Source organism: Dendrobates tinctorius, unplaced genomic scaffold (genome assembly GCF_039654945.1).
Source record: "Dendrobates tinctorius isolate UK_male_01 unplaced genomic scaffold, ASM3965494v1 ptg000016l, whole genome shotgun sequence".
Lineage (NCBI taxonomy): Eukaryota > Metazoa > Chordata > Amphibia > Anura > Dendrobatidae > Dendrobates > Dendrobates tinctorius.
This window is the reverse complement of record NW_027361684.1, coordinates 65,239,306-65,263,460: the sequence shown is the minus strand read 5'-3', so window position 1 is coordinate 65,263,460 and position 24,155 is coordinate 65,239,306. Positions and strand designations below refer to the sequence as shown.

Here is a 24,155-nt window from a genome sequence, read left to right as displayed (position 1 = left end):
TGGTTATAAAAAATATATACTGTATGTATGTATGTGTGTGTGTGTGTGTGTGTGCGTATATATATATATATATATATATATATATATATATATATATATAATATTCCAATCTCTGATGATCCTCCGGAGCACCAACAAATCCATGATCATCAAGTGGAAATAACATGATACCAAAACAAACCTGCCAAGAGAAGGCCGCCCACCAAAATTATTAGCCTAGGCAAGGAGGTCATTAATCAGATAGGCAGCACGAAGACCAAAGGTAACCCTGAAGGAGCTGCAGAGTTCCCAAGCAGAGACTGGACTATCTGTCCATATGAATATAAGCCAGACATTCCATAGAGGTGTCCCTTATGTAAGAGTTGGCAGAAAAAAAGACTTTACTTACAAAAATTGTAAGGTTCAATTTACGTTTGCCAAAAAGATTTATGGGAGACGCCCCAATTGTATGGAGGAAGGTACTGTGGTCAGAAGAGACCAAAATTGATAAAATTGAGCTCATCATCCCCAGAACACCATCCCCACAGTGAAATACGATGGTGGTAGCATCAGATTTTGGGAATTTTTTTCAGCAGCTGAGACAGGAAAAATTGTCTGAGTCGAGGGGAGGATGGATGGTGTGAAATACAGGGATATTCTGGAGCAAAACCTGTTTCAGTATGTCAGTGATTTGAGACTGGGATGGATAATGATGATGACCCAAAGCATACTGCTAAAGCAACACTCGAGTGGTTTAAGGGGAAATGTTTAAATGTTTTGGAGTGACGTATTCAAAGCCCAGACTTTAGGGGGGGTGACTAGTTATGTACACTGAAGATTTCAGTTATTTTCAGCTATTTGTTGTTTGCTATTTTTTCTTCTTTTAGACCTTTACTGGCCAGCCATGCTGTGGAGTATTTGGATGCATGTGATGGAGCATTGTCCTGCATGAAAATCATGTTTTTATTGAACGATACCGACTTCTTCCTGTACCACTGCTTAAAGAAGGTGTCTACCAGAAACTGCCAGTTTCTGGGAGTTGAGCTTCACTTCATCCTCAACCTGAAAAGGTCCCACAAGTTCATCTTTGATGATACCAGCTCATACCAGTACCCCACCTCCACCTTGCTGGCGTCTGAGTCGGAGTAGAGCTCTCTGCCCCTTACTGATCCAGCCTCGAGCCCATCCATCTGGCCCATCAAGAGTCACTCATTTCATCAGTCCATAAAACCTTAGAAAAATCTGTCTTAACATATTTCTTGGCCCAGTCTTGATGTTTTATCTTATGTTTCTTGTTCAAAGGTGGTAGTTTTCCAGCCTTCCTTACCTTGGCCATGTCCCTGAGTATGGCACACCTTGTGCTTTTTGATACTCCAGTACAGTTGCAGCTCTAAAATATGGCAAAACTGGTGGCAAATGACATCTTGGCAGTTTCACGCTTGATTTTCCTCAATTCATGGGCAGTTATTTTGCGCTTTTTTTTATCAACACACTTCTTGCAACCCTGATGGATATTTGCCATGAAACGCTTGATTGTTCAGTGATCACGCTTCAAAAGTTTGGCAATTTCAAGACTGCTGCATCCCTCTGCAAGACATCTAACTATTTTTGACTTTTCAGAGTCCGTCAAATCTCTCTTCTGACCCATTTTGCCAAAGGAATGGAAGTTGCATAATAATGAAGCACACCTTATATAGGGTGTTGATGTAATTAGACCACACCCCTCATCATTACAGAGATGCAAATCACCTGATTTACATAATTGGCAGTTGGCTTTCAAGTCTATACAGCTTGGAGTAGGACCACATGTATAAAAAGGATGTGGTGATCAAAATACTCATTTGCCTAATAATTCTGCATGCAGCGTATATATATATATATACACACACACACACATGTCATTGAGATACATATATATATTTATATTTCATACAGTTCTACATAGCAGAATAGCCGCAAAATCAATTGCCGGCTTCTGTAAAATCATTCCCCAACCCGACATGAAATGACACATGGTTTACATACAGTAAACCATTTCATTTCATGTTTTGACGTCAGCGGGAGTCCCCGGCTGACCTGAAGTGAACTAATGAGCGTGGGAAAAAAATCAGAAACTTTCCCATGCTAATTAGTTCATCTCCAGGCAACCAGTGAGGCTGCGCAGAGCTGAACTAAGTCATTCGGCAGTAGTTTACAGTGGGACTGGTCGCATTAGCACCGGTCCTCATTGTAAACTATTTAAACCCTTGTGAAGGATTGCAGCGTGGGACATGACTGAACGGCGGAGAGGTAAGGATATTGTTGATTTTTTTGTTATTTTTTTTGCAGGTCATGGTTTTACTTTGGATTACAAGAGGAATAAAAACTTGTCAAAAACTTGGTGTCTTTTTTTCATTAAAACACTTTTTAATTAATGTCTATGTGTGTGTGTTTTTTAACCCTTTCATAGTCTGGGATTAATAATGGATCGGTGTCTTATTGACACCTCTCCATTATTAATCGGCTTAATGTCACCTTCCAATCGAATGGTGACATTAACCCTTTGTTATTAGCCCATTCGCCACCACTACAGGGCAATGGGAATAGAGAGGATAAATGCCAGAAAAGGCACATCTTATAGATGCGCCTTATCTGAGGTGTCTGGGGGCAGATTTTTGTAGCCTGGGGGGCAAAAACAATAGTCCCTCTCAAGGCTATAAAAATCTGCCCTCACTCACCTGCTTTACCTCTCTGGTTGCGATTTTATCGCAGGAGCCCACGCATTTTTTTACAACGAATTAACCCCTTTATTTAACATCTAGCTCTCCCAAATTTTGCACACAAACCCTCATCTAATTATTAGTCAGCGACATATAAAAAAACATGAAATGAAATGGTTTACTGTATGTAAACCATGTGTCATTTCATGTCGGGTTGGGGGAATGATTTTATAAAAGCCAGCAAATGTTTTAGCGGCGATTCAGCTATGAAGAACTGTATGAATAAATATATATATATATATTTGTATATATATGCGTGTCTCAATGACATTATATATATATATATATACACTCACTGGCCACTTTATTAGGTACACCTGTCCAACTGTGTGTTAAGACTTAATTTCTAATCAGCCAATCACATGGCGGCAACTCAGTGCATTTAGGCATGTAGACATGGTCAAGACAATCTCCTGCAGTTCAAACCGAGCATCAGTATGGGGAAGAAAGGTGATTTGAGTGCCTTTGAACGTGGCATGATTGTTGGTGCCAGAAGGGCTGGTCTGAGAATTTCAGAAACTGCTGATCTACTGGGATTTTCACGCACAACCATCTCTAGGGTTTACAGAGAATGGTCCGAAAAAGAAAAAAAATCCAGTGAGCGGCAGTTCTGTGGCCGGAAATGCCATGTTGATGCCAGAGGTCAGAGGAGAATGGGCAGACTGGTTCGAGCTGATAGAAAGGCAACAGTGACTCAAATTGCCACCCGTTACAACCAAGGTAGGCAGAAGAGCATCTCTGAACGCACAGTGCGTCGAATTTTGAGGCAGATGGGCTACAGCAGCAGAAGACCACACTGGGTACCACTCCTCTCAGCTAAGAACAGGAAACTGAGGCTACAATTTGCACAAGCTCATCGAAATTGGACAGTAGAAGATTGGAAAAACGTTGCCTGGTCTGATGAGTCTCGATTTCTGCTGCGACATTCGGATGGTAGGGTCAGAATTTGGCGTAAACAACATGAAAGCATGGATCCATCCTGCCTTGTATCAACGGTTCAGGCTGGTGGTGGTGGTGTCATGGTGTGGGGAATTTTTTCTGGGCACTCTTTGGGCCCCTTGGTACCAATTGAGCATCGTTGCAACGCCACAGCCTACCTGAGTATTGTTGCTGACCATGTCCATCCCTTTATGACCACAATGTACCCAACATCTGATGGCTACTTTCAGCAGGATAATGCGCCATGTCATAAAGCTCGAATCATCTCAGATTGGTTTCTTGAACATGACAATGAGTTCACTGTACTCAAATGGCCTCCTCAGTCACCAGATCTCAATCCAATAGAGCATCTTTGGGATGTGGTGGAACGGGAGATTCGCATCAGGGATGTGCAGCCGACAAATCTGCGCCAACTGTGTGATGCCATCATGTCAATATGGTCCAAAATCTCTGAGGAATGCTTCCAGCACCTTGTTGAATCTCTGCCACGAAGAATTGAGGCAGTTCTGAAGGCAAAAGGGGGTCCAACCCCTTACTAGCATGGTGTACCTAATAAAGTGGCCAGTGAGTGTATATATATATATATATATATATAATATGCATTCTGTGTGTCTATATCTATTCTTTTGTTTTTTTTTATTAAACCTGTCAGTGTGATTTTACTGTATTGCAAAATGAATTGCCGGCTTTTGGTAAAGAACACCGGGTGCGATTTTCTCTCAAGTCACACTTGTGGTCCTTGTGTAATCCGATTTTTTTCTCGCACCCATAGACTTGCATGGGCGAGTCTCGGACGAAAATCGGTGACAATCACAGCATGCTGCGATTTTCTCAGCCGAATTAAAACGGCCGAGAAAAAAATCGGCTGATGGGAGCTGCCCCATAGATTAACATTGGGACGATTGCAATGTGATTTTTTATCGCATTGCACTCGTCCGATTTTCTCGCTAGTGTGACGCCGGCCTTATTGGTGTGTTGACATAAAAGAAGGAAGGAATATGCGAATGAGCAAAAATGAAAAATTGCCCAGTTATGAAGGGGTAATTCTTTTTGTGTGTTCTTACAATAGAAAAGGCAAACAAAATGTCAAAATACAAGTGTAAATGTAGTCGTAGACTTAAAAATAAAACATAACAAAGTTAAAAGTTCATTGTTACATAGTTGAAAATACTATATCAATAATTTTTCATGAAAACCGTTCAATGACTTTAAAAGTTGCAGCCTTCTACATATAACAATGCAATGTTTTCGAAACAGTCCACATGATAGCCAGGACTCACATCTTCTTAATACCTTGCTTTAATAATCCAATAGTAATAAAGGCACACATATAGGTTGAACACAACAGCACAAAAATTAAAAAGACAGAAAAGAAATATCTGCTGCGCTCCCAGGCAACATGTTTCAGACCTGTATGGTCCTTTATCAAGCCTTCTATTCTTTTTGACTACCATGCTGCCAGAGATTGCTCGACTTCCCATAAAGAAAGCAGAGATGCTTTAACACTGTTCTTTCTGGGTCGCTGTATAAACAGCTGAATCAGTGGTGTGCACCATTTTGGAAGTGTTGACAACTCGTCTTCCTTGTCGGTGATTATCTGATCAAAGGTACTAGAGAGAGCAGAAGCACCTGGGTCTTAACCACACCAGACCCACTCTGCAATGGCACTAAAGGGCCCAGACTGATTTCTGAAAAACAATCCCATAGCATTTTCATTTCTCCACCAAACTTGGCACAATTCAGTCAGGCAGGTAATAATCCTCCAACATTTGCCAAACACAGACTTATCCATCAGACTCTTAAAGAAGTGTGATTTATCACTCCTCAGAACAAGTTTTCAATGCTCTAGTGTTCAGTGGTAGTGTGCTTTACACCACTGCATCTGATGATTGGCATTGTGCTTGATGATATAAGGTTTTCATACAGCTCGCCCATGAAAACCTATGCAGTGCAGCTCGAGCCAAAAAGTTCTTGTAATGATGGGAAGGTGCCATTGAAACAAATTTCAACAATTGAAAAAATGTAAAGTATTAATATTTTATTTTTTAAAAAAATATTATCGTGAATGTTTTTAATTAAGTAAAATATGAAAAGTTATTTAAAAAGGTTTGATATTTTCCACTTTTAAACACAAGGGGAAGCAGTTGCTTGATGGGATTAGATGCACAGGTCTGGGGCGTGTCACACATGATGAGATTAGATACACTGGTCGGTGGAGTTTCACTCATGATGGGATTATATATACAGATCTGGGGTGTATCATGCATGATGGGTATATAGTATAATGCATTCCAGGGCAGCACAGTGGCTCAGTGGTTTGCACTGCTGCTTTGCAGTGCTGGAGCCCTGGGTTCAACTCCCACCAAGGATAACTTTTTCATGGAGCTTGTATGTTCTCCCCGTGTTTGCGTGGGTTTCCTCAGGGTACTTCGGTTTCCTCCCACATTTCAAAGACATACTGATAGGGGAATTTAGATTGTGTGTGCCATCGGCGACAGCAATGACAATGTATGTAAAGTGCTGCGGAATAAGATTGCACTATATAAGCAAAGCATAATAATAACTCCATAGTTATCCATATCGTATAATGTACTCCCCATAGTCCTCTTTATAGTATAAGGCACCCAATAGTCATCCATGTAGTATAATGCATTTCATAGTACTCCATATAGTATAACACACCCAAGTAGTCCTACATATTGTATAATGCACTCCCCATAGTCATCCATATGCTATAAGGCACACTATAGTCATTCATATAGTATAACGCACACCATTATCATCCATATAGTATCATGCACTCCATAGTCCTCTATTTAGTTTAATACACTCCCCATTGTCATCCATGTAGTATAATGCTCTCCCCATAGTCATCCATATAGTATAATGCACCCCATAGTCCTCCATATAGTATAATGCATTCCCCATAGCGCTCCATATATTATAATGCACACACCATAGTCCTAAATATAGTCCTCCACTGCTTTGATACGTATGATGGCATGACATACACAGCTCTGCTATGGCAGTTTATGCCTGCTTCAGAGGCGGCACAGTGCGAAAGCAGAGCTGTGTCAGTGATTAATGTATTTGTGCAATATTTTGTACAATGCAACAAAATCTAAAACTGATTTGCTTGCACAGGTTTCTTACATCCATGCCAACAAAAGCCAACTTTGGAAAAAGAGGCATGATGAATATTTCACCAGGCCATGGCAGACAACCGTGGCCCACAATGGTTACATCTTCATGCATTCTTCCAAAAGAAATTAAAGTTGAAGAAGACCTTTAGTAAAGGAAACGAAGCATGGTGGCTTAGCGATTCTGGGTTCAAATCCATTTATGGGGGTGCATGGTAGTTTATATTTTGTTTCAGTGTTTGCTTGGGATTATTTTAGTAGACTCCTGACCTCGCGTACTCTTTTATAGATTAATTGGCCGTAGTGTGTTCAAGCTTACTATGATTTTAGTCAAAAGAAAATGTCAACACTTTGTGTAATTTATAAAAGCATAGGCAATTCGCCATTATCATTTTCTTCACCACTTTTTTTCCTTTGCTCGTATTTCGAATGACATGAAATTACAAAAGAGCTTGATTTCCTGCTATGTTGGTTATGATTTCACCATTATATTGTTTTTATCTTTCAATAAAAGGAGATTCAAAACAAAGCAATAGCACTTGATACAGAATACACTGATTTCTAAAATTTAACACGGTATAATCCATTCAGAAGACTTGCACATTTACATGGAGCAAGTCAAACAATTACGGTAGCCTTGTTCTGCTCTTCCCTTTTTCATGAATTATCCTGGACACTAAATGCATTCTTCTGTTTCTGATGTTCAAAGAGTGGAAGTCCATTATATCCGTTCTCTGCAAGAATAACATAAAAGTAGAAACCAAAAGGTATTTTATTGCCATTTGGTATAATTTTAGTTTTTATAACAAAATGTATCACATTTGCCCTATGTAAAGGATATAAATGCGTCTCACCCAGCTAACCACAACTCTACTGAATACTGATGAGAAGCACAAACTCAGAAACCAAGCTGTAGACAAATGGGTGTCTCTGCTTTTGCTACTCCTATTTGAATTTAAAATGAACCTGTCATGTGCAAAATTGCTATACACCTGCAGATACAGGGTTAATTTTCTAAGTAAATAGCAATAAAATACTACCCAGCCGCATTATTAAAAGCACATAACATACAAGGGAACAGTGGGGTTCAGGAACAGGCAAAATAAAGGACCATGCAAACACTGTTAGTTTTGTGTGCAACATATTAAAAATTCAGTAAAAATATAATTAATTAAAAATGGGTACAAAAAATAAGGTATTCACAACTACGTGTAGATAGTTAATATTTTTAATTATAATTCGATGTGCTGGCTTGAATATTTGGAATGGAGATGTTGATACGTAGAGCATCTACCACTAAAATGCTATAGATCCATATGATAAATACAGGGGCTTCTCACAAAAATATATAGAAATAGAGTCATTATAAACAGAGTGATCTATTTCAAGTGTTTATTTCTGTTAATATTGATTATTATGGCTTACAGCCAAAGAAAACCCAAAAGTCATTATCTCAGTAAATTAGAATACTTTGTAACACCAGCTTGAAAAATGATTTTAAAAACTCAAATATTGGCCTACTGAAATGCATGTTCAGTAAATGCACTCAATACTTGGTCGGGGCTCCTTTTGCATCAGTGACTGCATCAGTACGGCGTGGCATGGAGGCGATCAGCCTGTGGCTGATCAAGACTTTTCTGGCAGTATTTTGGTATAAAAACTGCAAATTTAGTAGCATGCTGTTTTTGTTAAAAAAAAACAAATTGTGATTTTGTAAATTTTATTTTACACCCATCTTGACAAATTTTTAAAGAGGGGATGGGAACTGTGACTTTTTAAAAGTCAGAGAGCTCACCCTATTGTGTGATGTAAAAATTGACCAAAGTGGATAAAAATTTGTAACAAATTTATTAAACATTGTGATACATTTGGAAAAATTTGACTCAAATAATGGCAACGTTTCAAAAGTGACTTAACATTTTTACTGATGATAAAATGTACCCAAAATATATTAATGCAATGTCTTCCATCTCATAAGGCAAGATTATATGTTGTTGATCTCAGAAACACTTACCTTAATAACTTCAATTGTTTTACAAATCTTGGGCTTCATTCAAGTAATTTTTTGGCTGTGGAATCCGAGGACAAAAAGCGTTGAATATCCTAGAAGTACAGAGATCTTTGCTATTGATATTGATTTTCGAGGTTTGAGAAATTTGGCTTGGGCTAAATGCAGAATTTTTGCTACATGACATTGCCTTGACTCTTCTGTATTTTCTTTTTTAAGTGGCTGCATGATCGGCATTATATTCAGAATTTATTTTCCTTCCTTCTAAGTTGTTTGCAACTGCAGCTGCCATAAGTAATTGCATATAGCTTTCTACAGCTCCCATTGAACTAGCAGCTAAATATACATTTTAATACATTTTTATTATCTTACAAATATTATGTTTAGAGATGGGCGAACCCAGACAGTAAAGTTTGGGGTCCGTACCAAATCGCTAGTGTTTGGACACGGACCCTAAACATTCACTTCTCGAGGAAGTTCTCTCTTCAGCCTACGCCTGCTGTCGCTAATAACAGAGAAAGCAGGCTCCACTAATGGGAGTATTCACCAGCTGAGCTGGCACCTGTGCTGTAAATAATTCAATTGAAAAAAAAATGAGATAGGGGTTACTTCTATTTTTGACGCAGGAAAAACTGACAGCTGCAGGCTGCATTCTTCAGGTGTCAGCTTTATCATGGCTGGATAGCAAGAATAAAAGAGCCCCACACTTTTTTTTTTAAATTATTTAAATCATTTAAAAAAACGCTGTGGGGTCCCCCCATTTTTGTCAAACGACTGTGGGCTGGTATTCTCAGACTGGTAAGGGGCCATGGATATTTGCGCCCCAGCCAACTTCCAAGAAATAGCAGATAACAGCCACTGCAGGGAAGGTGCATTTTGCTGCATAGCCTTTGCTGGTTACTGAGTATAGAGGGGATTTCACTTAATTTTTTTCTGGGGGTCTCCCCTATAATAACCAGTAAAGGCTGAGCAACAGCTGTGAGGTGATATTAGTAGCCAAGGAACCTTTATGGCTATTGGCTCCTTCCCAGAATATTAACATCAGCCCTCAGCTGTCAGCTTTCCCTCTGCTGCTTATGAAAATTATGGGGGACCCCACTCCATTTTATTCATCTTTTGTTTTTTTTTATTAACAAGTACAGTTAAATATACACCCAAGGTAACCTTAGTTCACAGTATTCAGGTGTTCTAGCAGCTGGAAACTACATTAACCTCAAATTGTCCCTCAGAGATTCCTATAAGGTTTCCAGCCTTTGCAGCTGCTGGGAGACCTTGTGGCTGTGAACTGTGAAAGGTTACTTGTGGTCAAACCACTGGGTCCCATGATAGCTATAGTGCCAAACTTTTGAATGCCAGAGAAAAAAAATGCTGTCGCTGATGCGATTGCCCTCCAAATAATCCGGATCATCGTGGGACAGTATGGATTATCTTCATGTGGGACAGGTGAGGGGTATGTTTTTTTTTAATTATTTTTCTTATTTTCCAGGGAACAGGGCATCGGTTGATTAAGCATAAAGGTGAGTATTATGGTTGTTTATTATTTTCTGATTTTTACAGGTGATATGGGTTTCAATGGATTAGGCGTAAGGTGAGTATAACTTTGCATTTTTATTTCAAATAAAGGAGTCTGTGTCTTTCAATTAAAGAATTTTATTCTGGATGTGTCTTTTTCGTAAAAGAAAAACAGCATGAGACCCCCTCTATTCTTGATAACCAGCCATAACAAGGATGACAGCTGAGAGTTAAAGCAGTCAATTTTGCCTGTGCTGGTTATCAATAAAAGAAGAGACCGCACCTATTTTTTTTTATTATTTATTTATAGCACAGGCGCCGGCTGATGAATACTCCTATCACCAGCGCCTGCTTTCACTGTTATCAGTGACAGCAGGTGTTGGCTGATGGGAGTAGTACTTTTTTTTTTTTTTTACCACTGGTCACAAATGCTGGCTCTCACTGCCGTCCGACAGCGTCGGAACCGCAGCTCTCTGACTGGCAGTAATGATCTTACATCAATCGGAGCCCGTGTTTACCGCTCTGTAATGCAGATGGCAGTGTGGCAAACAAAAGATGTTCATCTTAATGGTGTCCAGGTTCAGGTACCATTCTGGTACTCAAACTGAACTTGTTTTAGATGTTCCTCCAAACCCGAACATCCATGGGATCGCCCATCACTACTTTTGTCCATTATTTTTTTAGCAATCTCTTTATATTTACGCCAACATTTACTTATGCTTTTATTAAAAATAAATGTTACCTTTTGTAGTAAATGCTGATAATAATTGTAAGCAACATTATAAAGCCAGAGAGCCCCAATAAGATAAACAATGTTAATTCAGGTTTGGCTAGCTGGTTTTGGGGTGCATCTAGAATGAAAAGAAAGTAGGGTAACACCAATAAACATGCAGAAACATCAGTTACAAGGCACCATGTAAAAGGTAACTAAGTTTTGAATAGTTTTTCCTATGACAGCACCACCTAGGAGAAGGGATCCACCCTTCAAGGACAGGAAAACTACAGAATAAAAGGGCGGACCCTCTCCAATGCATCAGTTGGCTTCTTGTCCTTGGATAGGGAACCTACATGATGGAGTTGTCCAAGGGAATGACCGTCATGGAACATGGAAACTTACCCAGGCCCTGACCAAGTTGTCTTGTTAGTGGTATGGCACTGCTGTGGCTGGAGCAGGTGGCTCCTGGAGGAGCCAGAGTGGTTCCAAAGAGGAAATCAGCTGGTGAGCGGATGATGGAGAGCGGCAGAATAGTAAGCTGATGGGTCTTCCGGCCACTGCGATGTTCCGGGCTTGCGCATGCATAAGACATGCAGGTCTGTTAAAGCATGCCCTGATGATGAGCGCGCCGTTAACTTCAAGAGCAATCAACTGGTGATCAGACGCTTGACGGTGGCAGCATAGTAAACCGATGTGTCTGCCGGCAGATGCAATGTCCCAAGAGTGCAAGCACACCCTGATGACAAGCATGCTGGTGAAATTTGGAGAGCTGGAAATGATGGATCTACAGGTGCATCCCACAAAATTAGAATATCATCAAAAAGTTAATTTATTTCAGTTCTTCAATGCAAAAAGTAAAACTCATATATAGAGTCATTACAAACCGAGTGATGTATTACAAGTGTTTTATTTCTGTAAATGTTAATGATTATGGCTTACAGCCAATGAAAACCCAAAAGTCATTATCTCAGTAAATTATAATACTTTGTAACACCCGAATTGTTGGCCTATTGAAATGCATGTTCAGTAAATGCACTCAATACTTGATCAGGGCTCCTTTGGCATCAATTTCTGCATCAATGCAGCATGGCATGGAGGCAATCAGCCTGTGGCACTGCTGAGGTGTTATGGAAGCCCAGGCTGCTTGAATAGAAGGCTTTAGCTCATCTGCATTGTTGGGTCTGGTGTCTCTCATCTTCCTCATGACAATATCCCATAGATTCTCTATGGGGTTAAGGTCAGGTGAGTTTGCTGGCCAATCAAGCACAGTGATACTGTTGTTTTTAAACCAGGTATTGGTACTTTTGGTAGTGTGGACAGGTGCCAAGTCCTGCTGGAGAATTAAATTTCCATCTTCAAAAAGCTTGTCAGTAGAGGAAGCATGAAGTGATCTAAAATTTCCTGGTAGACGGCTGCGCTGACTTTGGTCTTGGTAAAACAGCATATATATACCAGAAGATGACATAGCTCCCCAAACCATCACTGTTTGTGGAAACTTCACACTAGACCTCGAGCAGCTTGGACTGTGTGCCTCTCTACTCTTCCTCCAGACTCTGGAACCTAGATTACCAATGCCTAGTGTGAAGTATCCATAAACAATGATGGTCTCAGGAGACATGTCATCTGCTGGTGTAGGTCCACTGTAGTTTATCAAGACCAAAGTCAGTGCAGCCATCTACCAGGAAATTTTAGAGCACTTCATGCTCCATCTGCTGACAAGCTTTTTGGAGTTATAGCTCTAAGAATAAAGTGTTGCAAAAATAATTATTTTTTCTATGAAAGTTTTTATTGTGTAAAAGCACCAAAACATAAAATAATATAAATGGGGTATCACTGCAATCGTACTGATCCGAAGAATAAAGCTGCCTTATCAATCTTTCCATATGCAGAATGGCATAAAAAACTCCCCAAAATATTTTCTGAAATGTTGTTTTTTGTTTATTCTGCCTGCCAAAAATCAAAATAGAACGTGATCAAAAAATGTAATGAGCTTGAAAAAGGTGCCAATTAAAACGTCAACTCATCCTGCAAAAAGTCCCTTGACTCTTTCGGCCGAAATCTGGAAAAATTATAGCTCTCAAACTGTGGTGATACAAAAATTAGTTTTTGAAAAAAAGCGTCTTTTAGTGTGTAACAGCATCCAAACATAAAAATATATAAATGTGGTATGCTGTAATCACACTGACCCAAAGAATAAAGTTGCCTAATCATTTATACTGCACAAGGAATGGCATAAAAAAATAAATGAAACCAATACTTCACCTGGTGTTGATTTGTTTATTCTTCCTCTCAAAGATGGCAGTAATGCTCTGTACATATTTATCCTGCACTCTACTCTAAGATGAGCGCTTACACCGGGGTTTCCGTGTAAATCTCTGAAATATGTGATTCAGACAAAACCCCCGGCAGAAGATTCCCCAATAAAAGATTCAACTCAGTCCACAATAAAACAACTCCCCACTGTGGCCCATCATCTGTTAACAGAAATATAGGGGGCTTCAACATTTTTGGTAGTATAAAGGCTCTGAAAAATCAAAATGACCCTTGCCTCTTATAAGAAATTCAGCAAATTCTGTGCTCCCAAATCCAAATGCCCACTTCCCTTCTGAGCCCCACAGTGTGCCAAAATCGCAGTTAGTGTCCATGTGTTTGGCATTTCTGTAGTGATAAGAGCCCTCCTAATTTACAGGTGCATGAGCAAGCACTAGATCGGCAGTTTGCAATTTTCACTCAGCAACATCTACTTGGGCTTGTTTCTGGAAAACACCCATGGAGTCAAAATCATCACTACACCTGTACAGCAGATACATTTCCAAAGGGGTATAATTTCTAAAATGGGGGAATTCTGCTCTTCTAGCACTTAGGGGCTCTGTATATGGAGTCCGCAAACTATTAGAGAAAATTCTGCACAGCAGGATGTCTCCTGTATAACTACCACTTATCCATACGGCAAAACTTTGGAAGGACAAAGCGCTATTTACCAATAGCGCTTCCTCCTCCCGAGTCTCACCATATGGCTATGTGCAGCCACACATGGAGTATTTCTACATTCAGCAGAATTTTTTTTACCCATTTCCCAGTGTGAAAATGTAAAATCTGGGGCTAAAACAAAATTTTGGTGATAAAAATGTAATTATTTTTTTTTCAGTGCCCAATGGTATAAAATTCTGTGACCCACCTGTGGTGTCAATATGATCACTGCACCCCTGGGTTAATTTATCGAGAGGTAGTGTAGTTTGTAAAATGGGGTCTCTTATGGAGGGTTTTGCTGTTCTGGAACCTCATGGGCTCTGCCAATGTGACATGGCACATTCAAACCATTAGAGCAAAATGTGAACTCCAACTTGGCACTTCTTCCCTTCTGATCTTTGCACTATGCCTCAAAACCACATATGTGGTATTGGCGTATTCAGGAGAAATAATAAATTTTGGGGTCCCTTTTCTTCTGCCAACCTTGTGAAAATAAAAAATATGGGGCTAAATTAACATTTTTGTGGGAAAAATGTGATTTATTTTCACAGATATACAATATAATTTTCTGTGAAGTAGCTGGGGATTCAAGGTACTAAATACACATCTAGATACATTCCTTGTGGGGTCTAGCTTCCAAAATGTTGTCACTTATGGTTTTTTCACTGTTAAAGTACATCAGGGGATCTCCAAGCGAGGCATGGCATCGGCAGACCAAGTCTACATTCCAAAACGTCATTCCTACTTTTATGAGCCCCACCCTAAGCCCAAAATGTGATTTTTTTTTTTCCTGACTTAATGTTACAAATTTCTGTAAAGCACCTGTGGATTCAAGGTGCTTACCACTAGAGATGAGTGAATATTTCAATGTTCGGTTCGGCTCAAGATCACCAAATTTGCAATATTCGCCGATTTAATCGTCGATTAAATCGCCGATAGCCGAACATACACAGCACAAAAGCCAGTGTTTGTCAAGCTGTGTGACAATGTGGGAAACACCAACGTAGAGCTAGTGATGGCGGTGAAATCATCCCTGCTGGTTAGAGAGGCGCGGTTCCCGTGCTGTCAAAAGACAATGGGAGCGCTCAGCTGTCATCAGAGGTATAAAGTTTACCCTCCGGTCACTGTAGTCAGCTGATGGGACTACCGCTCCCATCAACTGACACCTGCTGTTGCTAATAACAGTGAGAGCAGGAGCGGCGGATGGGAGTATTCATCCGCTGCTCCTGCGCTGTAATTAAATAATTAAAAAAAAAACCTGAGTTGGTTCCCCTGTATTTTTGATAAGCAGCCAGGCAAAACTCACAGCTGGGGGCTGCAACCCTCAGCTGTCAGCTTCAGCACGGCTGGTTATTAGGCATAGAGTAGACCCCACACCGTATTTTTATTTATTTAAATAAATAATTTAAAAAAATGGCACGGGGTCCCCCCATTTTTGACAACCAGCCTTGCTAAAGCTAACAGCTGGGGGCTGGTATTCTCAGGCTGGTATGGGGCCATGGATATAAACCACCCAGCCTAAAAATAGCAGCCTGCAGCTGCCCAGAAAAGGCACATCTATTAGATGCGCCAATTCTGCCTGGCTTTCCCACTTGCCCTGTTGTGGTGGCAAGTGGGGTTCATATTTGTGGGGTTGATGTCACCTTTGTATTGTCAGGTGACATCAAGCTCATGGATTAGTAATGGAGAAGTGTCTATAAGACACCTATCCATTACTAATTCTATAGTTGTTTGGTAAATATAGACATAACCAGAATAAAGTCCTTTGTTAGAAATAAGACTTAAACACAGTTTTTCATTTTATTTAAAAATAACAAACACAGTTATACTCACCTAACGACTAATTCCACCGAAGCCCTCGTTCTCCTGTAATAAAACAAAAATAAAAAACAACAATATACCATACTTGTCTGTTATTCTGTCCCCGACCGTAATCCATGTCTTGGGGATTTATAATAGTTTTCAACCTAGACGGTGCCAAGATGCAACCATCCAGGCTGAGAACGACTGGTGAATGAGCTGCTTTGAGCGAAGCGTCAGTGACTAGCGGTGACGTCATTGAGGTTACCTCAGGTCACTGAGCCTGCATTCCCAGCAGGACTGAACTGCCGTGACCTCAGCACCGTGGGAAAAAGTCAATGATGATGTCACAATGACCCGTCCTGTGTGATGCAACCCGCAGGCCAGTAGCTAAAACAACAAGATGTGGCACGTGATACTGTCCTGTGTGACAGCCCGCAGGTCGGTAACTAAAACAACAAGACACGGGGAAAGGGGAAACCGTTACAATGGTGGGCCCTGCGATAGGAAAAGGGGACGTGGAGACCTCCTGCACTCCCCTGAGTCAGTGTCCCTAACGCTCCTAACGTTCCATATGCTGGTTCCTCACAGGGCGCTGATCAGGAACCTGTCGCCCTAGCACACCCTACACCTATCCCTTGCTAGGGAGCTGGGTGGCGCAGGCACTGGCCCCACAGCTGTACTAATACACACTAAGGAAAAACACAAACAGGGAAACAACACATAGCTTTACTCTGTTGCACTTGCTCCTGGCAACAGAGTCCACCACCAGAATGCAGCTCTCCTCCTGAATCGCTGCACCCAAGCTCTGTCAGAGCTACAAGGAAATCCCCTATGACTCCTTCCACACCAGGGCTAAGACAGTGCTGCAAGGAACGCTCTCCAGCTCCTTCCTCCACCAAGGATGGTTGAAATGAACACTCTAACCAACACTGATTGCAACACCTGTGACTCTTTTATAGCAGAGCCACACCTGCATTATAATCATGTGCACTTAACTAAAGAAACAAGAGTGCAATGATGCTCACCACCACTGGGGGCAAACTTAGAACAAACAACACCACAGTGCACTAATCCTAATGGCCACCGGGGGCAAAAACCAAACTTAAGCACGGCTTAAGAAAAAAAAAAAAGGTTGCCTGTGCTTTTCATCAGTCCTGATCCAGCATGGATCATGACAGATGAGGACACTTCAGTTCAAGCTCAATGACTTCACCGCAGATCACCGTACATGATCAATGAACTCACTTCACCTTTCTGACATTAATGCGAGTGTTGTGGGAAAATTTCCCATGGCGCTCGTGCTAACATCACATACAGTGGGTACGGAAAGTATTCAGACCCCTTTAAATTTTTCACTCTTTGTTTCATTGCAGCCATTTGGTAAATTCAAAAAAGTTCATTTTTTTCTCATTAATTTACACTCTGCACCCCATCTTGACTGAAAAAAAAACAGAAATGTAGAAATTTTTGCAAATACCCATATTTTAATCTTGAACATTAAAAGTTATATTTTATATATGAAATCTGATCCTGCTTACACCTGCTTAGATTAATTGGATTCTTGTACCCATAGTAGGCTTTGCTTATCTAAGGTGAACACCTAGCCAGATCATGTGCGGAGCTCCTCAGGTGCCACTAATCAAAAGCTATACTGCTATGATTTAACCCAGTCTTACCTTGCTTTGCTAAAACCTGCAGAGGCTGAACAGATTCCTGAGAGTTAGACCATTTAAAAGGGAGTCTATAAGATCGGCTATAAAACTTCTGGTTTCAGATTGCTATATCGTAGTCTAGGATTTAATGGACGTGTACTATCACGTTCCAATTCACATAAAACATCAACAATTCCTGAGAGTAGCTCTTAGCATAAAAGGAGAAATCACGCTTTCAGCTTCAGGTTCTTCCCTTCAATTGTCATTGGGCCCTCCAGACTTTAAGGAGATTATAGCAGAAATGACAACTCTCCTATGAAAGAAAGAAGCATTTATGATATCTTACCTCGATGATTTCCTGATTGTGGGCATATCCATCGAGCGCTGCAGAGTTAAGAGCAACTTTGACAAGATTTAGTTTGGCTACTCAATTTAAAAAAGATTAGAACCTAAAAGAGTGCAGGTCTTCCCTGGTCTCCTAGACTCAGTGAATCCAGAGTTGTTGTCGGCCAAGGGAGAAGGAGAAGAAGGTGTCATGCTAAGTGTTAAAATTATTAAGCAATCTAGTCACAACTCAAAGGAAGGCAATATTGCTGTTAGGTACTTTAACGTCCTGCATTCCAGTAGTAACATGGTCACAGATACACACCCGTGGCAGATTCTGGCAAATAAATTTGCTTTGAAGTTGGTTGTAAAAATTAGTCTTTCTTCAACGGTGACTTAATCTCACTCGTTGGAGACAAAAAATCTATACAGAGGAGTTCCTTGGAAGAATCAGATATCGTGGGTGATTGCTACAGATGCAAACCTTCAGGGATGGGGGGCACATCTGGGAGATTTCCTGGGCCATGGCTAATGGACGAGGGAAGAAAGATCCAGTTCCTCTTGGAAGTTATCGGCAGTAAGGCAGTCACCTATTCAAGGTCACCACGTAAATGTCTTGAAGGACAACAGGATAACTAGCTTACATCAGGAGGAAGGCAGGCCCAGATCCCTATTGACACTGTCTGATCAGATTTTTGTATGGTGGAGTCTCACCTCTTATCTTTAACAGCATCTCACAATAAGTGAATTCAAAGTAGACTTTGAGCCGCATCCAACTGAAACACGGGCAGTGGACTATGAGTCAGAGAGTGCTTAATCAGATTGTGGATCTATAGGGGCTTCCCAACAGATATTATTGCAGACACACAGAATAGGAAGGTAAAAATATTCTGTTCACTAGATCCCAGGGGATGGGGTTAAGAAATTGATGCCTTCCTGCTCAAATGGGATTTTCGTCTGGTATATTCCTTACCTCCTGTGATGCTGGTCCGAGCAGTTCTAGCAAGCATTAGGGAAGATTTGGAAAGGGTTATCCTGATAGCTCTGTTTTTGCCCAAGAGACCTTGGTTTTCCTGGATGAAAATAATGTCAGTCACCGAGGCATGGGTCTTGCCAGAGATTCCAGATATACTATTCTAAGGTCCAATTCTACATTCTCAAAGTATCCAACCTGCATTAAACAGCATGGAATTTCAAAGTAAGCTTCTAAAATAATTTGATCACAATATTGCTGAAGAGGAGGAAAGCAGTAACGACAAAAATATATGGCAGGAGGCTACAGGGCTAGCTTATTCTGAAAATTTTCCTGCCTGGGTGGAGAGAGCAGATGTATCCATTGAGAAAATACAGTTAACACCAGAAGTTTACATACACTATATAAAAAGACACATATGCATGTTTTTCTCAATATATCACATGAAATCAGAATAAACCTTTCCTATTTTAGGTCTATTAGGATTACCATAATTATTAATATTTGCCAAATGCCAGAATAATGAGAGAGAATGTTTTAAGGCATTTTTTTACTTACTGCAAAGTCATATTTGTCTTTTTATGTAATGTATGTAAACTTCTGGTTTCAACTGTATGCAAGGCTGTGACACAGTCTTCACCTTGCATCATGTTCTGCTGATCTTTCCTTTAGGGCTCATACTCACTTGCAAGAGACTCGCACGATTCTCATGCGAGTCTCTCGCATGAACACCTGGCACTGCCGCTGGCACTCAGACCGGAGCGTGCAGCTCCATGTATTGCTATGTGGCCGCATGCTCCTATCCGAGTGCCGGCGGCATTGCCAGGTTTTCATGCGAGAGACTCGCACGGGAATCGTGTGAGTCTCTCGAAAGTGAGTATGAGCCCATCGGAGAAGAGTTCTATAGGCTGTGATCCTGTCCTAAGTTTAAAGTTTCTCTCTAAATCTCTCAAGTGGTGCTGTAATGGGTGATAGAAATATACTAAATTACTTACCGGTAATGGGATTTTTCAGAACCCATTACAGCACCCTTCTATTCCCTCCCATCTCTGGTAATGGGTGGTCATTTTGTTTCCTTTGTAGTACTGAAGTCATGCAGTGTTTAGAAGAAAAAATTGTGTTGTTCTATTAAACTATTAAATGGTGTCCTTTCATGCTCTATAAAAAAAAAAAACTAATGCAGTGAAGAGGTGTTACTCTTTTATGCTGTGGGTTTCCTGTCCTTGAAGAGGGGATCACCTCTCTCTGGTCTTGCTGGCATGGGTTCTGGAAAATTACATTAACGGTAAGGAATTTCAAGCTGAAAAAAAGTCTGCAGAATAATTTATTCTCACATTAGCTGCAAGTTTCATCTATTTTCTCTGCAGCCACACAGGTTAGAAAACTAATGCTCTACGGGATGCAGCAGGTCCTCTTGATAAAGGCAAAGGCGATGTAAGGCTGGAGTCACACTAACCTGCGCAAAATACGGTCAGTATTTTACATGCGTAATACGGATGACAGACCCCTAAATAGTGCTCCGTATGTCATCCGTAATCAAGGTGTGGTCGCATATTTTGCGCATGTCAGCATCCGTATGCAATCCGTATGGCAAGATTTTCTTGCAGGCTTGCAAAATGGACATATAATGGAGCCCTATGACAGGGTTTGGTCCGGTGTAATCCATATTTTTTGCGCACCCATAGACTTGCATTGGCGTACTACGGGCGTAGTACGCTGACAATCGCAGCATGCTGCGAGTGGCACGGAGCGTTGGATACTGAAGAGAAATATACGCCTGGTGCGAGTGACCCCATAGAAAATCATTTGTCCGTGTCTAATGCGTGCTTTTTGCGCCTCTCACTCTCCCGTATTCCTCGCCAGTGTGACTCCGGCCTAAGTGTAAAATACTAATGAAATAACCATTTGCACACTGATCAATTCATTAATTCATGTTGATTATCAAGGACGGTTGCTGCTTACTAAAAGTGCATTAGTTTTGTGACCTTCTGCTATGTTTTTTGAAATGTTTATGTGCTTTTGATGTGTTTTTGTTTCTACATTCATTTCTCCAACTCTGTCTCTGCTCAGCAATTTACCATCCTCGACATTGTAGGAGGGGTGTGAGAAAGCTTGCCAGTACGATACTAGCAGGACTTCCTTTTCCACACATCCCATCATCCACTGTGGTATATTCGGGAGCACTGAAATAGCACAAAAAGAGCACTTAAAGAGTCCTCCAATAATACAAAAAAACAGCAAAAAAGCAGAGAGGTTTACCCATCCAGGCCTCCAGACAAATGCACTATCAGGATGCAATGGACCCATATAATTAAGATGGCAACAAAGGTGCAAGAATACAGATGAAACAACCGCTCACAGCCTACCATTACATGGAGGGGGCGGTTGCCTGGTATATTAATGCACATTAAAAAACTTGTATGAGGCGCTGTTCACACCATGGCAATGCACAGCATCCAGGTTAACAGCCTAGTAGTGACACCCTTCTATTAGATCAGGCGGGCTGCTCAGCGCTATCAAAATGCACGCCATGTGAACTGACACTGCAGTTTACAAGACCAAATGGGCCCAACTGCACCCTGAATAAAAAGTGCAAAAAAAACACATAAAAAATGTGAGGTATTAGCTGATATTTTGGCCAAAATACGTGAGCCCGTAACCTGCGCCAAAGGTCCCCACATTTACAGGTCCCTAACACTAAATCCAAACACTGAAATAGCACAAAAAGAGGACTTTAAAAAGTCCTCCAATAATACAAAAAACAGCAAAAAAGCAGAGAGGTTTACACGTCAAGGGTGCAGTTGGGCCCATTTGGTCTTGTAAACTGCGGCAACCGCCCCTCCATGTATTGTAGGCTGTGAGCGGTTGTTTCATCGGTATTCTTGCATCAGTGTTGCCATCTTAACTATATGGGTCCACTGCATCCTGTGAATTTGTCTGGAGGCCTGGACGGGTAAACCTCAGCTTTTTTGCTGTTATTTTTTATAATCGGGAGCACCCATAAGTAATCCAACCACCTGTAACCTATTCTCCATGTATTATCTAACCCTATGCTGTTCTAATTAAAAAGGCACAATGCAAAGGGGTTGGGCATTCTCCTGACTGATACCATTGTGATGCCAATTCCCCGCTGTGCATTTCATATGCTACTATGTACATATCATTGATAAGTGCATTGCTGCAGTCTTGAGCATGCTTCAGCTAATCAGGCATATCACTCTCCAGAAGGAGAAAAGTCAGCCCTTAGACCCAATCAGAGGCCTATCATACAGCCAAATCAGATCTCATGCTTTGCACCGAGGAGGAGCAGCTCCCCAAAACACCCTGTCTGCAAATTGAGATTCTGGTTTAGCTTTTATCAAAAACCATGTGACAAGGCATGTTAAAGGGTCAATATTGACTATTAGGATTGCTACTTCCAATATGTGACACTAGAGTTCTAGTCCCTCTCTGAAAAGGCAATTTGAAATCAGCTAATGAGACATCAGCTCCCACTGCCAGTGGTCCAGCTTATTAGAGACAGATTTTGCCTAATGTTGGGCAATAAACAACAAACTAAGAAGAATTGCGACCACTGGTAACTAGAGTTGAGCAAATTTGTTCAGGTTCCCTCTTATTTGACAAGCTATAGCGCTTACAGAATAAGCTGTAAAGAGAATCCGGCTGGATCGGCGCTGCAGCTGCATGTGTCAAGGCTGTGTCACAGTCACAGCACATGCATGGAGAGCCTGTTTGTTGAGCTCTCTATGCATGTGCTGTGACTGTGACACAACCGCGACACATGCAGCTGCAGAGCGGTTCAGCTGATCAGCCGGCGCAATCCAGGAAGTCAGGTTCCCTCTGCAGCTTATTCGAAAAGTGCTATAGCTTACCGAATAGGAGAGAACACAAAAAAATTTGCTCAACTCTACTGGTAACCAGCTTTTTAGGGTATTTTTTAGGCCATAAACATCAAAATTTTGACACAAAATTAATAGAAGAATTACTTCTCAAGATTTTTCCTATTAAATAAACATACGTCATTCACAGCTATGTATACTAGGCACTATGGGTCATATAAATAATACTTGCGTTGTGCATGGCAATCCTAATGAGAGGGACCACTGGAATAAGATACACCTAATTCAGGCCTGCACAATAAATGGCCCGCTGTCCGCATGGGGCTCACCAAAGGATGTTGTGCGGCCCCCAGAGAACTAGGCCATTCTGGTTATCATCTTCCTGTGATCAGCTGTATTTGTGCCTTTTCAGATGCGAATATGTGGCGCCCCTGAGGGTTCAGTCGCCACAGAGGTACTGCACCTCCTCCTGAGGTGTGGTACCCCACTATCCAGGTAGGTGGTGACTCCTGACCTCACTCCAACACTCACATCCCACACGCACACCAGTAGTGTAGCAGAGCAACCTTTGTGGCTCCCTGCTTGGAACACGAAGAGTGCTGGGAGGTGAGTGGAGCTTAGACTGCACAAGAGAGCGGGAGAATATTAGGAAAAGGGCAGTCTGTGAGAGAAGATCCCCTGAGAGGGATGGAGTGAAGGAAGTGCTGCAGCAGACTCCTGTGACCTGGAGCTGCTGGCACAGGAAAGAGCCATAGAAAGCCTGATTCTTCAGAAGGAAGATAGTTTAGTACGGAACGTAAGGAGAAGAAGAGAAATAAGGACTAGAGCAGAACCCTTCCTCAAGTTTGAAGCGCATGGCCAGGGTCCAGTCCCCGAGGTTGTATGGATACTGATGTTCCTGCAGCAGAAACCGGAGGAATAGAAGTCATCACCACTTTATTCCCATCTAAGACTTGGGGGCACAACAGCAGCGTGGGTGAGCCGGGACATGATAGCAAGGAGTCCCCGAAGCAGGCTACAGCTCTCTGCCGTACAAGTAGAGTTCTAAGTAACATCAAGAAGGAGGAACTTGAGTTTAATACGCAACTATAAGTACTTCAGATTAGATGCTAGTGTGGAGACGTTCAGAGAAGGCACATGTTGGAGGAGTGCTGGAAAGGTGTACTTTACCTTGCCTGGGAGTTGGCTGAGCCCCTCACCTGGAGGACACGGCACTAAAGCAGGCACTTGTGTGCACCAGACTGTGACTAAAGCCTTGGAACTACATGCCCTTGTATCCTCCACTTATTCTTGCGCCTTACACCCGGCTCTGCTACATCTACTTCTTTACACCATCTCCCCACTTGCCAACCTCATCTACACTGCCCTGGGACTACAGCTCCACCTGTGAGGAGCTTCAACATCATTGCTGCACCACACCATCTGTCCCAGAGAAGCAACCCTGCAGCGCTGGTCAAACTGACCAGAAACCACAGGTGGCGTCACGAATCATCTCAACAACTTTATCCCCATCACTCTACCCCTTTTACATTGACCTCATGA

General features: G+C 41.5%; 1 protein-coding gene across 1 annotated transcript in view; it reads right to left on the bottom strand.

Moving 5' to 3' along the window:
• Nucleotides 1–7,285: 7,285 nt before the first annotated feature.
• LOC141080595 (granulocyte-macrophage colony-stimulating factor receptor subunit alpha-like) overlaps nt 7,286–24,155 on the bottom strand; it is a 130,766-nt gene continuing 113,896 nt past the window's right edge. Inside the window, exons 9-11 of the mRNA XM_073565922.1 lie at nt 11,080–11,188; nt 8,832–8,920; nt 7,286–7,551 (exon numbers count right to left, since the gene is read on the bottom strand). Of these exons, the coding sequence (XP_073422023.1) occupies nt 8,851–8,920; nt 11,080–11,188 (179 nt within the window). The 3' untranslated portion in view covers nt 7,286–7,551; nt 8,832–8,850. The remainder of the gene's footprint in view (nt 7,552–8,831; nt 8,921–11,079; nt 11,189–24,155) is intronic.